The following is a 17,271-nucleotide window of genomic DNA, read 5'->3' as shown; positions in this document are numbered from 1 at the left end:
CATGGACACATCAGATCCACAGCTACATACAAAAACCTTTCTCTGAGAAAAGCCCCAAGAGCTAGCTGAGCAGCTCCCGTACATGGGATGAATGAGGAAAAGCCCACATCAGAGCACGTAGGAGAGGCTGGAATATAATCTCATCACAAACCCTAACCCCCACATGTTGACCCACAACTGGTAAGGAACTCAAAACCCTGAGCTTCTCCCTGAAAAGCAAAGGGTTTGAACCCCACATCTGGCATCTCAGCTTTTAAGACCTGCACCTGAGAGATGAGTCCTTAAAACTTCTAGCCTTGAAAGTCAACAGGGCTTGTGTCCACAAGACCCATAAGGCTGTAGAATTAGAGAAAGAGTTCGTGAAAGTCTCGTGCGTGTGGACTCAGCCACCCAGGGCCCAGAGTCGACAGAAAAGTGCCCAGACTGTGTGTGAAAGGCACTTACTTGCCTATCTTAGAGCACTGGCCTGAGGGCAGGCAATCTAACTGAACACACCTAAGCGGTCTGGTGAATCATTCTCTGGGGCAGAGGCCAGCAGGCACCAGCCTAGGGCTCCCCCTCTACCTTCCTCCAGCTTGCTGGGATCCCCCAGGAAGGAGCTGGCACCTTGTCTGGCAACCCAAGCTTGCAGCTTCCACCCAGGGGACACCTGTCACCTGGCGATGGTGGCCATCCAGGCTTATACTCCCAGGTCACAGGACGGTAACCAGCAAAGAAAGAGTCCTTAGTGATCCACCAGCGCAGGACGTGGCAACAGCCCAGACCCCCAGCCTCTCTGTGGAAGAGGCCTGTTTGCTTATCCTCACAGCTGCCGCCGGAGGGACGGGCCTCCAGTTAAACACACACAGGTAGGGGCCAAGTGCTTTCCTCTCCAGGGACCTGAGGTGGGTCTGATCTTCACTCTCCCTCTGTTGTTCTCAGGGACCAGTATGTGTTGGAGAGCAGGGTGTAGTACACACGTCGGGTGCCCCAGTTTCTTGTCTGGTGCCATGGTTATGTGGCTGCCACCAGAAAGGAAGCCCCTTGCTCACCGGAAGCTGGTTTCTAGCAGGGTTTCCATTCTTGGCTACCAGAAGACCACGACAGGCAGAGGGGCAGCTCCAGGACGGTACCACGCCATTGGTGCAGTGCAAAGAGCACACTGAAGCACCCCCCAGTCTTCCTGGGAAACAGGCCTTCTTACTTGTCCTGGTGCTTTGGCGTGACGTGCAGGCTCCTGGAGTGGCACACATCCAGAGCTTTAGTGGGATGCTCTCTGCAAACAGAGGCTGGCGGATGCCATCTTCGGGTTCTCCCTCTGCCTCGCTCCAGCTTGCAGGTATCTCCCAATGAAGAGCTTACAGATTCATTTGTTTCCCCTATTTTTGCAGCTGGTGCCCAGGGGACATCACCTCTAGATCACCTGGCTCTAATGGTCAGCAGGACTTAACCTGGCAGGTCCCCCAGGACTGTGCATATTAACATACATCAAAAGCTTTTGCCTGAGGATCTGGCATTCAATCAGCCTGTATCAGCTGATGGAGATCCTTCTGTTTAGGACACTGACATTTCTTGGCACAGTTTCAAACACTGGATGCCACTAAAAATAAAGCAGGCTGCTTGGATGATTGGGAATGTTTGCACAATAGCCAAGACTAAGGCAGGTTGCATAATAGTTCATCTCTTATGGAGGCAACTCTTTCAAGACTGGAAAAAGGGGGTTGTTTTATTTAATGCATTGAAATCCTTTGGCTGCATCAATACCAGTTATTGTATGCATTTCTTTTGTGCTTTCTCTCTCAATTTTATTGAATTATATTTTACACAAAAGAAATTTCTCTCAGTACCTACTTATCAAATCATTTTCTCAATGCCTACAGAGGTGAAGCTACTTTCTGCTCAGGGTACAGAAAATCAAGGGGAAGAAGAGGTGGTTGTTTGTGTTCCAGGTATCACTCTACCACCAGATTCACTATGTTGACTCATGAAATAACAAATTATTTCTTAATATTTCTCCATGCTGCTCACTTGAAATTCAAGGACAAATAAGTCTTGCTTCAGATACTCTTTCCTTGTTGACAGGCTTTAATGACTTAAGAAATCAGGTACTCACAACTTCTCACACCTACACTGGGGTTTGACATACAAGGAGCTCAGGTTGAATACTTCTTAATTTTTGTGTAGAAATAAGTCACTATATCATCAATTATCTTGCAGATCTTGGAATAACCCTCCAAACATAAGCTTAGGCGATATGAACTCAAAATAAAAAGCAAAAAGCAAACAACAGAAACACATGTACCTAATTGGAAAGATAAATGGAAGAAGACAGAATGAAATACACATGGTTTTTCCATTAATATTTTACAAGTGGAACTAAATAACAAGAAAATTATCAAGTACCTACAGGTGAGGGGAACTATACTATATTCCAGAAATAATGGCAGTGAAATATATGTATAGGGGCTAACTTCCAGGAGAATACAGTCCAGTATACATTTGGACAATAAGCAGGTGAGTACAAACTAGAAGAATAAAAGGCAAATCTTGGGGTGCATTGGACTAAGCACCATCACACCACAGGCATGGTCCCTTAACTTAGAGTTTAAATTCTGTAAGCATTCTGGAGTAAGAGATGGAGGAAAAAAGTCATTCAAAATAAGAAAGGAAAAACCTTCCAGGCTACAGTTTGCAAAAAGCTGGAGATCATAGTCATTATATTCCTACAATTTATGTTGTTTCTTGAGTGATTGAAGAAAGGAGGCAGGTAATTGCTGCTGGAAGGTGGTGTTTCCATTATGGTTGCAGATTGGGTTTTTAATTGTATGGAAGAAAAGGGGAGGAGGTGATGGTGATGGCATCAGTAGGTCAATATATCCAGGTCATCCCTAGGATTTCTTCTAATCTGCATCTCAAAGACACTTCTGAGTGAAAAATCCAGAGAGAATTAACACCAAATATGCCATAGAAATCAGAAATAATGTTAATAGAATACCATAAAATAAGGAAAAATATTGACATATGGACTATATGAAACAATTAATATAGTTTAATAGTTGGTCACTTTAACAAGTCATCCTCATAGAATTTCTAATCACAATAATATTCTTCTCTGTAGCATTTTCTTCAGGGCAACACTGACATCTTTATTCCGCAGGCTGTAGATCAGGGGGTTCAGCATGGGCACAATGATGGTATAAAACACAGAGGACACCTTCCCTTGGTCCGTGGAGCTGGCTGATGATGGCTGTAGGTACATGAAGGCTGAAGAACCAAAGAAAACAGCAACAGCTAAGATGTGGGAACTGCAGGTGCTGAAGGCTTTGGACCTGCCCTCCTTGGACCGAATGCGGAGGATGCTGGCAATGATGAAAGAGTAGGAGCTAAGGATGGTCAGGCTGGGGGCAAGGATATTAATTGCACTAACGATTAGAATCAGTAACTCATTGACATAGGTACTAGAGCAGGAGAGTTTTAAAAGGGAAAGAAGATCACAGAAATAATGGTTGATCACTTCAAATCTGCAGAAATGAACCCTAAACATGCAGCCAGTGTGAGCAAATGCACAAACCAGGCCTATAAGATACACTCCTAAAATCAAGGAAAAACAGGCCTGATGGGACATGATGACATTATAAAGCAATGGGCGACAAATGGCAACATAGCGGTCATACGCCATTGCAGCCAACATGTGACACTCTGATACAACAAAGAGAAGGAAGAAATAGAGCTGAGCCATGCATTCAGGGTAGGAGATGGTGTTCTTCTCTGCCACAAAGTCCACCAGCATTTTGGGGGTAATGACAGAGGAAGAGCAGAAATCAATGAAGGACAAGCTGCTGAGGAGGTAGTACATGGGGGTGTGCAGGTGAGAACTGAGCCCAATCAGCGTGATCATGCCCAGGTTGCCCACCACCGTGACCACGTAGATTCCTAGGAAGAGGAGGAAGAGGGGCAGCTGGAACTCTGGCTGCTGCGTTAGCCCAGCGAGGATGAACTTGGTCACCGCGGAGTGATTTCCCGCTGCCATCTTCCTCTGGGTGGTTCCTGAAAGGGAGAGAGTGAGGCACAGTTTTGGAGACATTTCCTTCTAATTCCACATTTTACAAAGTACCCCTTATTTAAAATGAATGGCTAATATAGTCCCTTGGTTTCTATATAATAATTTTAACTCCTCATGAATTTACATAAGGACTTATCTTCATTAAAAATTGTATAGCTTATAACCTTTTCAAAGAATATTGCTTCTCTCTCACTTACCAACTTTACATTTCCCTGTATGGCCCCGGAAGATGACTGGTTAGCCAGAGACGGGTAAGATTCCTCAAGGGAGGAACAACCTAAGACAGGCACAGTCGCAGGGGGGCCATCAGGTGAGAAATTGGGGATCAACAGAGGTGAGGCTTAGAACCTCACCCCCCCTGTTCTGAGAGAAATCTTCTGCATACGTGGACGTTTTATTGCCCTGGTCTAGCTTGGATTAACACATAGTCTACAGGCACACACCTGATCATCTACATTTGCTCTCTTACAACACTAAACTATGTTTTCTACCTTTATCTTGTATCTACCTACCACCTCAGCATTTTATTTAAAAAATAATAATAATAATAATAATAAGGGAGAAATATGGGATTCACATATAAATCAAATATAAAAATCAAACGAAAAATCATGTCTGACTTGTTTGTAGTTCATGATGCGTGATCAAAACTGAAAGTTTCTGTGATATGACTGCCCTTGCACTGTTCACCATGTAAGAACTTGTTCACCATGTAAGAACTTGTTCGTTATGCTTCAGAAGATTGGAGACTGTTGAGAATTAGGCTTGGGGTTGATTAATGATTGTGCATTGAGTCCCCTATACAGAATTTTATTGTTGTTAACAACCATTTGATGAGTAAATATGAGAGATGCCTTCTCAAAAAAAAAATTGTATAGCTTTATATCAAATGCACAAAATTATTTCACCTAAAAATGTTTCAGACATAATGGTGATCATGGCTTTTTTCCACATTTCAATGATCTTTATGCCAATTGTTTCTTAAGTGAGGTTTCCAGGCTTACAACTCAGAGGCGCCATTTAAAATGTAAGAAGCTGGTTGAGAGGCAGCCTTGAGGGCGCGCTCCTACCGAGCGCTGTGTTCCTTGTCAGCCAGGAGCGAATTTCTGCCAAGAGTGAGAAGAGTCACATGATTGCTAGGTCACAGGAACTTTTAAAATGAAAATCAGAAAATTTGGGTTTCTAGGTAAAACGTTCAGATTTTTAGTATTATTGTGGAAACAAAATCATGAAAACAGCATTCACTGGACAGATGTTCTGGAAATTGGCCCACTGTCAGTCGGTTTGTGGCCTCTGGACAAAATTCTTCTGCCTTCATTTTAGGGAAGGACAGTGATTTCTGGTTATGTCGGTTGGTCTTGAAGTCCATGTGCCTGTGTTCACATGCTGACCCATCATTTACTAGTTGACAAACTTAGACAAGTAAGAAAAACTTTGTTAACTAATTAGCAGAGGGTTAGCACTCTGAAAATGACCACTATTATCTTTGTTTTACAACATGCTATCACTTGGAAAATAAGGGATAAGTATACACTTCAAAATACAGAAACAGTAGTTATAATGTTTAATCCTTTTCTTTCATCTCTTTTGTCTTTCTTTAAGTGAATGGTACAGTCATAAAATTATGGGATATAGAATCATAAATATAGTTCCCTCTTTTCCTAAGCAGTACACAGATTATTTTGTATTACAAGCCACAAAGTAAAATTCCAAATGAAATCCACCTGAATAAAAATAAAAGAGAAGAAACAGAATATCTAAAATGTTCCACATCACAGCAAATGAAAATTAACTTTAAATAAAACTTGAATCCAAATGTAAAGTCTAAACCTTTAAACTTCTGGAAAAACCCTCAAGAAAATCTTCAGCACTTTGGGCAATCTAAGATTTCGTAGGACACAGATAAAACTAACCACACCAAAATGATTAACTGTATTTAATCCAAATTAAAACTGTTCTTCAAAAGACACCAGTAGAAAATTTAAGCAAGTCATGGACAATAAATTTGTATTCAAAATGTGTAAATAACATTGACAAGACATAATATGAAGACAATCCAGCAAATTAAAAAATAACAAAACTATTTGAATAGATATATCACAGAAGATGGCAAAGGAATAGTTAATAGATGTTTGTAGATTCACCAGAGTTCAGTATTCATAAAGAAACAAAAAAACTACCATACCAAAGCTTTGAGAGGATATGGAGCAACTAGATGTCTCATGTATACCCAGTGAGGAAGGGGGTCAAGTTGTCCGACCACTTTGAAAAACTGTTTCAGAATTTCTTAGAAAATCAAGAATGCACTTAGAATGCAAACTAATTTTATGCTCCACAGTATTTGCCCAAGAGAAATGTAAACATATAACTATTCAATGACTTTTATGAAAGTGTGCATGAAAGCTTTGTTACTAACAAAGAAAAGAAACAACATCCAATAATAACCTTAGAAAACCAGAATAGATTGTAAGTAGTTAAATCTGTTTTAAAAAGCATGTATTGCAAACAACAAACTAAACAGTGAAATGGGTAAAACTTAAAAAAAATAAACTCTTTGCATAGTGGATATATCATTTGAGTGCAATTCATGGGAAAAAATATAAGTGTTCAATTCTTTATTAACTCAAAAAACCCATAGTGTAAGTGACTAGTTGATAAAGCAATTCATTTCAGATTACATTTACAGAAATATAGCACCTAGAGTATGAATCAGCAATAATCCCCATCAGCTTCAGAACATAGCTTCCCATCTCGAGTTCCCTGGACCAGAGTGCCATGAATGGCTCATAACAGTGCTGAGGTCTTGGTCTTCTTAGTCCTTGAGGTAGTGGGGCTCAGCCTATGGCAGCCACAGACTCCTAGCTGGTCACGACCACAAACAGTCTGATCCACTAACCTCTACATCACACAAACATTATCGTTTTCTGTGGGTGTCATCTGGTTAGGAAACACTGTGCTACTTAAAACCCATCTGTAGTTTTGTGTTTATTTATGGATATTCTTTTTAAGGAAAAACATTGACAAGAGGGAAGGCAAATAAAAACTGTGAAGCACTTGGAAAATATTTCAAGGTAATAGGATAATTACTAGCAGGTATCATCATATATCTGAAGGGAGTCTAAAAGAGGGAAAAACATTTTATGTTCTATGTCTGAAAGAAATCAGAATATACCCTCTATTGATATAAGGAAAAATATTCTAACAATTTGAATTCGTTGAAATGCAATGAGCTACTAATTCCTAATTGTTGAATACATGCAACCATAAATCAAAGAATGCTCCAATTTCTGGTACCCTGGAGAAAGGACTTTCAAGGTTTACAGAAAAGGTATGAATATCCAACTAAGGGGCATGTGAAGATAAAGATGGCAGAGTAGGAAGGCAACATGGAAACCTCCTCCAAAAAACACAGAAAACATGAAAATAAAGCAAATTCAACTAAACCTGAAAATAACCTGAAGACTGCAGAACAGACCACCTATATCTGGGGAAGAAGAGAAGACCTCACAGAAAAGGGTACAGAGGCAAAGCCCTACTGAGAAGGACCCAAGTCCTTTCCCAATCCCAGCCCACAGGCAGAAGAAAGAGGAATGGAGTGGGGAGGGGTTAGGAGCCCAGAGTCACTGAACATCTGGCCCTGGAGACCTGCTCCAGGAACATGAGCCCACATTGCATGGTGCTCTGGTGAATTGCAGGGCTGGACAACAAGACAGGTGGTATACTCAGGGAGGCTGAGATCCCAGCCACATTTGAAAAACAGTCACATGCCACCGATCCCCCCAAGAAAAAAGCAAAGTAGGAAGTTTGAAAGACTTCCCAGCAGTGGTAACAATGCCAGAGGGCTGGTGTTAGACTGAGTGATCTCTTCAGGACAAAGGGCAGGTGGACATTACCTCTCCAGCCCATCCTCAGCTCAACTTGTCAGGAACTTTTGGGGGATCCAGACATTCCTTCCCCCTCACTGGCAACAGAGCCCCAAGGCTCCTCCTTGCACACGCAGCCAGTAGCCAACCCACTTGGCCTGGCAATAATGTCAGACTTTGCTACCTGCTAGTCAGAGAGAGAGACCCTCCCAGCTTTATCAGCTCCATTTCAGCCCAACCAGGAGGTACATGCAGGAGCCACCCCCAAGAGCTCCTTCCTCCCTGCACATGTCTAAGCTAGGTGCTGTGTCTCAGGCCTGGCAAGAGCTGCACATCAGCCTGCCCACCCCATTAACCCTGCAGCTTTGCCATTGCTGCAGGCCAGGCAGAAGGCAGCCCCACCCACAGCAACTCCGGCAGGGACTTCTGCACTGATCACAAAGGTGTGGTCAAAGCATCCTGCCCACCTAGAATCAGACCACTGCAAGGAAGACAGAAAGGCAGCCCCACCCACTGCATGCCAACAGCTGGGGATCCCTCACTGGAAGGTAAAGAGTCTTGAGCTTCTGGACGCTAGAGGGAGCCTCCTTCATAAAGCTATTACTCCGTAGGTTAGGAAGCAGCAGGGCTACAAAGGAAGAAACACAGAAACCCTGACAAAATGAGGAGGTAGAGGAATATGTTCCAAACAAAACTGTTCCACAAGATGCCAGAAAGAGGGCTAAATGAAACAGAAAGGCCATATATGACAAAGCCACAGACAAATTCATACTAAACAGTGAAAAGCTGAAAGCTTTTCCTCTAAGATCAGAAACAAGACAAGGATGCCCACACTCACCACTTTTTTCCAACATAGTACTGGAGGTCCTAGCACGGCAATCAGACAAACAAAGAGAGAAAAGGCATCAAAACTGGTAAGAAAGAAATTAAACTGTCACTATTTGCAGTTGACATGATATTATACATGGAAAACCCTAAAGACTCCACCAAAACAACTATTAGAATTAATAACTGAATTCAGCAAAGTTGTAGGATACAAAATTAATACACAGAAATCTGTTGTATTCCTATATACTAACAATGAATTGGCAGAAAGAGAAATCAGAAAAACAATTCCATTTAAAACTGCAACAAAAAGAAACAAATACCTAGGAATAAACCTAACCAAGGAGGTGAAAGACCTATACCCTGAAAACTACAAGACACTCTTGAGAGAAATTAAAGAAGACACTGATAAATGTAAATACATCCCATGCTCATGGATAGGAAGAATTAAAATTGTCAGAATGGCCATCCTGCCTAAAGCAATCTACAGATTCATTGTAGATTGAATTGTTGATTAAATCCCTATCAAAATACCAACAGCATTATTCAATGAACTAGAATGAATAGTTCTAAAATTCATATAGAACCACAAAAGACCCTGAATAGCCAAAGCAATTCTGAGAAGGAAGAATAAAGCTCCCCAACTTCAAGCTCTACTACAAAGCCACAGTAATCAAGACAATTTGGAAGTGGCACAAGAACCCATGGATCAATGGAACAGAATCGAGGCCCATATATAAACTCATGCATAAATGGTCAATTAATATATGATAAAGGAGCTATGAATATACAATGAGGAAAAGACAGCCTTTTCGACAACTGGTGGTGGCAAAACTGGACAGTTACATGCAAGAGAATGAAACTGGATTATTGTCTAACTCCATACACAAAAGTAAACTCGAAATGGATCAAAAACCTGAATGTAAGTCATGAAACCATAAAACTCTTAGAAGAAAAGATAGGCAAAAATCTCTTGAACATAAAAATGAGCAAATTTTTCCTGAACATATCTCCTTGGACAAAGGAAACAAAATAAAAAATGAACAAATGGGACTATATCAAACTAAACAGCTTCTGTACAGCAAAGGCCACTTTTAGCAGAACAAAAAGGCATCCTACAGTATGGGAGAGTATATTCATAAACAACTTATCTGTAAAGAGTTAACATCCAAAATATGTATCATATTCCTCAACACCCAGAAAACAAATAATCTGATTAAAAAATGGGTGAAGGACCTGAACAGACACTTCTTCAAAGAAGAAATGTAAACAGCCAACAGGAACATGAAAAGATGCTCCACATCACTAATCATCAGGGAAATACAAATTAAAACCACAGTGAGATATTACCTTACACCAGTTAGGATGTCCACTATCCAAAAGACAAGAAATAACAAATGCTGGCAAGGATGAGGAGAAATGGGAACCACACCACACTGTTAGTGGGAATGTAAATTGATGCAGTTATTGTGGAAAACAATATGGAGATGCCTCACAAAACTAGAAATAGAAATACCATTTGACCCAGTTATTCCAATCCTAGGAATTTACACAAAGATAACAAATCTGTTATTCAAAAAGACATAGGCACCTGTGTGTTTATCACTGCACTATTTTCAATAGCCAAGATGTGGAAGCAAGCTAAGCACTCCTCAATAGATAAATGGATAGAGAAGATGCGGTACATATACACAATGGAATATTATTCAGCCATTAAAAAGAGAAATACTCCCATTTGGAACAACATGGATGGAGCTAGAGGGTATTATGCTCAGTGAAATAAACCAGGTGGAGAGAGAAAAAATACCATATTATTTCACTTATTTATGAAGTGTAAAGACAAAGCAAAACAGAAGGAACAAAATAGCAGTAGACTCAAAGATGCTGAGAAGGGAATAGTGATTACCAAGGGGAAGGGCTTATGGTGGGAGGGGGTGGCTGAAGGGGATAAAGGGGTACAATAATTCACAATCACAGTGTAAGTTGGTTATGGTGATGGTAGTACAGCATGGGGAATATAGTCATGATTCCATAACATCTTGCTACAAGAGACAGTAAATGAACTATAGGGGGTGAGGATTAATAATATGGGTCACTGTTAAACCACTGTGTTGTATATTTGAAACCAACATAAGATTGTATATCAATGATACTTTAATAAAAAAAAATAGTATGAATATCCACACTGCCTCTTGCTACTCGCCAGACTTAGTTCGCATCTGGATATTTTCCATTTCAGAGGTTTTCCTTTCATAACAGAAACTTCAAAATTTCTGGAATATGTCACATTTCTCAGCTCTCTGCATTTTATTTGCTCATGTTTTCACAGGAAATAATAGTCTTGCAAAATTTATTTATGTTTGTTATCTTATAAATATATTTTTTTCTTTTCAAATCTTTTTTAAATTTGATGTTATCACAGAAATATTCTCCAGTTTCTAGTTTTGATCAGATCTGCCCCCAACTCCATGTTCAGATAACTGCCATTTCTAAACAGCACATTTTTAGACTTGATCTACCCCTACCCCATAAGCCAGATGATGGACCAAATCTTACTTATTCTCCTCTGTATCCCAAGTGAAGAGAACAGTGTTTGGTACATTAGAGGAGGTTTTAAAAAGTTTTTTATGATTTTTATAAATTGATGTATTGAAGAATATTTGCCTGAAATTTTACAGTGATTACTCCCAGACCTAATAGTCTCAAATCACAGGTATGACATGAGCACACTCACTTTTCTTCTTCCTGGAAACCTCAGTGCCAAACTGTTTGCACCATGCTCCAGGAGACCAGCGCTGATGTTGGTTCTGGGGTCCCTGGGGGCCAGCACCCTACTCTCTTCAGTGCCCAGAGGCAGGCACAGTCCTGGGTCTCAGAGCCACTTTTGAAGCTGGTCTGTAGCAAAGGCCCTCATCTCCAATTGCAAATCTCCCTTTGTGTTTCTCCAGCTTAAGTAACAAACATGTTACCCTTCCCAGTCCTCTGAGCAGGTCTGACTGCCATGCTCTGGAGGCTTCCCCAGGACTTAAATGTGTCAGAAAACAAATACCATAGAGTCAAATATCCCCAAGGATTTCCATTCCTTGGGGAACAAGCTATTGAGAAAGAAGCAATTGCAGTAGACATTTCCCAGTTGTCTAACCTTTTCCTCCAAAAGGGATTCTTTGTCAATCCTGAACTCATCAATCAGTGATAAAGATTTGTTCATAGGAATACAAGAGAACTTTAAAAAAAAATTCAGATCCTGATCTAGCAGATCTGATGGGGATTTGAGATTCTGTGTGTCTTACCAGCTCTTATTCACAATCCACACTGTGAACAGCAGGTTTTAGAGAATCAGGGAATTTCCTGACAAGTTATCTTACCATTAATAGGGCTAGTAATTAAAATAATGAATTTAAAACATTTATTTCCTTGTGCAAAAAGTTTAACTTGTTTTACATACAAATAGGTAATATATTTACTTGATTTAAAATTTCAATCTATGTAATTGAATATTAGAGTTAAGGAGTAAGAATTCAGAATATTGTAATATTTTATTTTTTCAGGTCCTCACTAATACTTACTTAATTCTACTTGCTAAATTGTATAAAGAAAATATTTTTTTATTAAGAACCAATGTTCCCTATTTATTCTTTTTAACTGAAGTATAGTTGATATACAATATTATATCAGTTTCAATTATATGATATGTGATTTGACAGTTATCTGCATTATTAAATCTCACCCCAACTAGTGCAGTCACTATCTGTCAGTGTAGAAAGACACCACAGTATTAATATCCATTCTATTTCTTGTACATTTTCACTTTTTGTCCAAAGCTGGAATAATGGGAAGCTTTATTAGACTGCAGTATGATTTAATAAAAATTGAACACTCAGGGGAACTCTTATAAACTATTGTTAAATGCATTAGGCTCAATTCTTCTTAAACGAATTTACCTTTATATTAGTGTTGGGTTACTTCAGTGTTTCTCATTTATGGCAGCATATTTTAAATCACCAAATCATTTTTTAAATCTCTATCTAGGCTAGCCTACATCAATTAAATCAAAATCTTAGGGTCTCAGGTCTGATATTAATGTTTCTTAAATGCTTCTCAGAGTTTAATGTGCACAGGAATAACCCAAGGACCTTGTTTTAATGCAGATTCTGATTTAGTAAATCTGATGTATGGCTTGAGATATGCATTTTAACAAACTCTTTCATATTTTGCCCATGCACTCTGGGGAACAAGATGGTAGATGATCTCGTTTTGAATTCCTTCCTCTATAATTGTTTCAGATTCAAGCAGTGTCCTCCATGTAGATCTATCAAAAAGATTCCTTTAGCTTTGGAATTGCAGTGGCTGCAGGATTCTGGGATCATAGGAGAACACTATGTGTCCCGAATGTTACCTTACTGGGGAGCAGGCCAGGACTGACTGTTCCTTCAGGGTGCTGAGGAAGAGAAGTGAGAAGGAGAGTTGGAGCTCCATTAAAGACAGAAATGGGAAGGACATGAAGAGGCTATTCCATAAATGATTATATCCTAATGAAAATTATTAAGATTCATAGTAGCCATTGTTTCAATCTGTCAGAGTATATTTACTGACGCAAGAGAAAAAAATGGAGAGATAGAGGAAGAGAGAGGAAAAGAAAAGAGACAGAGACAAAGACAGAAACAGAAAGAGACGGAGAGTTTGAATTTTCCCATGACTTGTGTGACCCAAATGCTTCCCTGTGAATTCTTCCCTGGAGTTAATGAGTTGCTTGAGGGTTCTACCAGCATCCATCGTTCTGTTTAGAAATCCAAGCTGGAAATTTGCATACATCCTCGTGATTTTTAAACTTCCAACTCACTTCAATTTAGCCATGTCTAACAACCCACCTTTTCAAAAATCCTTTGAAAGTCTCCTTCCTTTCTAGCTTCACTATCACTGACCTGCAGTGTCTTGCTTCGAATAATGAAACGGCTATTGACTGATTTGAATTTAGCCTTATTCTCCTTCCATCCATCTTCCACACCAACTTAAGTGTGATAGCACTAGCATGCAAAACTAATTGTGTTACTTCCCTGCTTAAAAAATATTTAACAGTTCCTTTTACTAAAATAAGGAGTGATATCTTACAATGACCCACAGGACATTCATCAACTGTCTTATATGTGTTTTTCTATTCTTGTAGCTTAATTATATGACCTTAGATATGACCTGATTTTCTGGGTCTATACAGGCTTTTTCCCTCTTCCTTAATGAGATTGTTACCTTTCACTTTGTCTATATTTTATAAAGGAGCTCAAGCCCCAGTAATTAAGTAGAATAAAAAGGGTCTACCCACCAAGTCTTTTGTTGTTTGTCCTTTGTTGGTCCATTTGCGTCTGTTGCATAGAGCGTTGGACTAGGAATCATGACTAAACAAGAGTTGCAATTATAGCTATTTTCCCTTCCTTTATTGGACTGATGAAAATTAAGTCAAATAATAAATATGAGGGCTCTTTGAAAATAAATGTTTTCCATCAATGAATGAATGGATAATACGATACAAGGATGGTAAAGGTATTTATGTGGTCCTTTGGAAATGATAGGTAGACACTGCAACTCATTTTATCAGGTAGGTAACACAGCACACTATCCAGAGAACATTGATCTGTCAATAATGTGTAGGATGGTTTGAATTAAGAAGAGACAGCAGACAAGTGAGTATATAGAATATCATATAAATCTATACCTATAAGATGTTAAATGCCAAGAAGTAGAAGAATGATGATATGTGGGAAGAGAAGAAATGCTTTAAAGTTAAAACTGACATGAAATGACAACTATTTGTAATAATGGGGCAAAAAAACACAAGCCACATGACAGGGATACAACTCAGCAGGACTCTGGGATTGCATAAGCAGTTGCTTCATAACTAGCTACAGCAACTGGTATAAAATAAGACGATGTTTGGGCTGCTTGTGTACAAATTATTGCTATCAAGTACAATACTTTGAATCTCTATAATGAGTCTCTATTATACGACCACAGTGAGTCTCCATTTTGCTCTTTTTTGCTTTGAGCAGGAAAGGTTTGAAAGATTTTGGTTACTTACGTTATATCAAAAAAAATAGAAGTGAAAATAACACTGAAGATATCTAGAGGAAAACAACGCAGTCATAAGAAACTGGGGATGATACTCATAAGAAACGGGAATACTCAGGGAGGCTGATGTACGATGACCTGGGATCACCAAATCCCTTTGAGTAGAGTCACGGTTCCTGGAGCCAAATTTTGTAGACAGACAGCTTCTGACGTTTGGGATGTAGGGCATTTGCTGAAACTAAATAAACTTTTAGTTCTTCATCTTTCAAAGGGAAATAATACTGGAGTTTGCCCTCAGGGAATACTGTAAACATTAAAGTTCTCCATTTAGACTGATGGGCAACATACTTCACTTTCCTATATTCATAAAATCTCAGTGATACAGATTTCTATTATCAACTTCAAAATCACCATTATCATTATTCCTATTATTTGGACTATAGCATAAAAAATAAAGCTAAAGCTCTTTTAATCTTCAAGAGTCTTTCACTTATTATTTCTCTATACATAACCATTGTGATACAGGATCAAAAGTGGCCTTCAGGGAATTTTGGAGATGTGTTATATGAGGAAGTGTCATAGAATTTCCAAAACATTGGGCAATCAACCTGATACATACGATATCTCAGAAAGGCAAAAGCCTGTTTTTATACAACATCATAATAGTGATTTTATTCATGAATGTTTTCTACTGTCCAGAATTTTCTTCAGGGCAGATTTGACATCTTTATTCCGCAGGCTGTAGATCATCGGGTTCAGCATGGGCACAATGATGGTATAAAACATAGAGGACACTTTCCCTTGGTCCATGCTGCTGACTGATGATGGCTGCAGGTACATGAAGGCTGCAGATCCATAGAAAATAGCAACAGCCAAGATATGGGAGCTGCAGGTGCTGAGGGCTTTAGACCTGCCCTCAGTGGAGCGAATGTGGAGGATGCTGGAGAGGATGAAGATGTACGAGGCAAGAATAGTTAATGCAGGAGTCAGGATGTTAAATGCACTCAGGACTAGAACCAGTAATTCATTGATGTAGATGCTGGAACAGGAGAGCTCCAAGAGTGGAAAGAGATCACAGACATAATGGTTAATTACATTGGTTTTGCATAAAAAGAGTCTCATCATAAAGCCTGTATGGAAAGTAGACCCAATGATGCCCAAAATATAAACTCCCACTGTGAGCCAGAAGCAGATGTGATAAGACATGATGGCATTGTAAAGCAAGGGGCGACAGATGGCAACATAGCGGTCGTATGCCATTGCAGCCAGCATGTGACACTCTGAGATAGCAAAAACAAGGAAAAAATAGAGCTGAGCCATGCATTCAGGGTAGGAGATGGTGTTCTTCTCTGCCACAAAGTTCACCAGCATTTTGGGGGTAACGACAGTGGAATGGCAGAGGTCAATGAAGGACAAGCTGCTGAGGAGGTAGTACATGGGGGTGTGCAGGTGAGAACTGAGCCCAATCAGTGTGATCATGCCCAGGTTGCCCACCACTGTGACCACGTAGATTCCTAGGAAGAGGAGGAAGAGGGGCAGCTTGAGCTCTGGCTGCTGCGTTAGCCCAGCGAGGATGAACTCGGTCACCATGGAGTGATTTCCAGGATCCATTATCCTCCAGCAGGTTCTAAGTTTAAGAAGAGTCAATGAGTGTATGTGTGTGGGGGGGGGTGTCTGAGGTTGTGCATATGTATGTGGGACTGTTGTGAGGGGGAATAATTCTGTGAAGACCCTGATGTTATTGCTCATCAGAGGAGATTCATAACACAGGGATCTCTCACATCTCTCCTGCTAGTCTGGGACAATCAATGATTCTGGTGAATGAGAGAAGGAATTATAGACATCAAGAACATTATAATTACGGTATTTCATTATCTTTTAAAAGAAAACTCCAATTTCTAGATTTTTTAATCAGTCAAAAGGACCCTTACTGTTATTTCTGAGGGCTCTTTTCTTTCCATGTTCATAATGATATCATGCATATCAAATGCATATTTTCTTTTCACTCAGAATAAATGATAGCAGTGTATATGTTTCTATGATTTATAAACAAAGCATTCATATATCTGTGGAAAGGAGTTACACTGGTCTGAGCTGCTTTCCTTACTAATATCCCAACTCAAAATATCTGTTGGACTGGGCAACTACCAGTATCTTTCCCCTAAGCATCTGTTGCTCTGCGTGTCTCAGCCTCCTTCTCCAGTCCTCCCACCCCCGAGGCAGGAAAATAACTGCTGGGAGGAAACCATGCTTAATATCTCAGCAGCTATTCCCAAAACAAGAAATGGTCCTCCTTTAATCTAATTTGCATAATCCCAGGGGCCATAATACAGTGACCTAAATTTGGGTCACATGTCCAACCAGGAGAGCAGTAGACTCTAATTGGCTTATGCAATTTGGGCTTCATGGTTAAAGTGGTGGAGGTCAGAAAATTGACAATATTCCTATTCTCAAAATGTGACAAGGGTTTTGAAGACAAAC

At 39.9% G+C, this 17,271-nt stretch overlaps 2 protein-coding genes across 2 annotated transcripts; both read right to left on the bottom strand.

Moving 5' to 3' along the window:
- Positions 1-3,009: 3,009 nt before the first annotated feature.
- LOC118934591 (olfactory receptor 8G1-like) lies at positions 3,010-4,384 on the bottom strand. Its single transcript, XM_036930198.2, has one exon. The coding sequence runs from the start codon at positions 4,061-4,063 to the stop codon at positions 3,074-3,076; it is 990 nt and encodes a 329-aa protein (XP_036786093.2). The 5' UTR covers positions 4,064-4,384; the 3' UTR covers positions 3,010-3,073.
- Positions 4,385-15,465: 11,081 nt separating this feature from the next.
- Positions 15,466-16,401, bottom strand: LOC118934549 (putative olfactory receptor 8G3). Its single transcript, XM_036930157.2, has one exon. It carries the CDS (start codon positions 16,399-16,401, stop codon positions 15,466-15,468), a length of 936 nt encoding a protein of 311 aa, XP_036786052.2.
- Between the last annotated feature and the right edge of the window lie 870 nt (positions 16,402-17,271).

Source organism: Manis pentadactyla, chromosome 13, assembly GCF_030020395.1.
Source record: "Manis pentadactyla isolate mManPen7 chromosome 13, mManPen7.hap1, whole genome shotgun sequence".
NCBI lineage: Eukaryota > Metazoa > Chordata > Mammalia > Pholidota > Manidae > Manis > Manis pentadactyla.
Note: the sequence above shows the minus strand (reverse complement) of the source record. Positions and strands in the feature narration are given on the sequence as shown.

Excerpts from the sequence above, each read along its gene's own strand:
- LOC118934591 (XM_036930198.2), bottom strand. The coding sequence starts at position 4,063 with ATGTCTCCAAAACTGTGCCTCACTCTCTCCCTTTCAGGAACCACCCAG.
- LOC118934549 (XM_036930157.2), bottom strand. The coding sequence starts at position 16,401 with ATGGATCCTGGAAATCACTCCATGGTGACCGAGTTCATCCTCGCTGGG.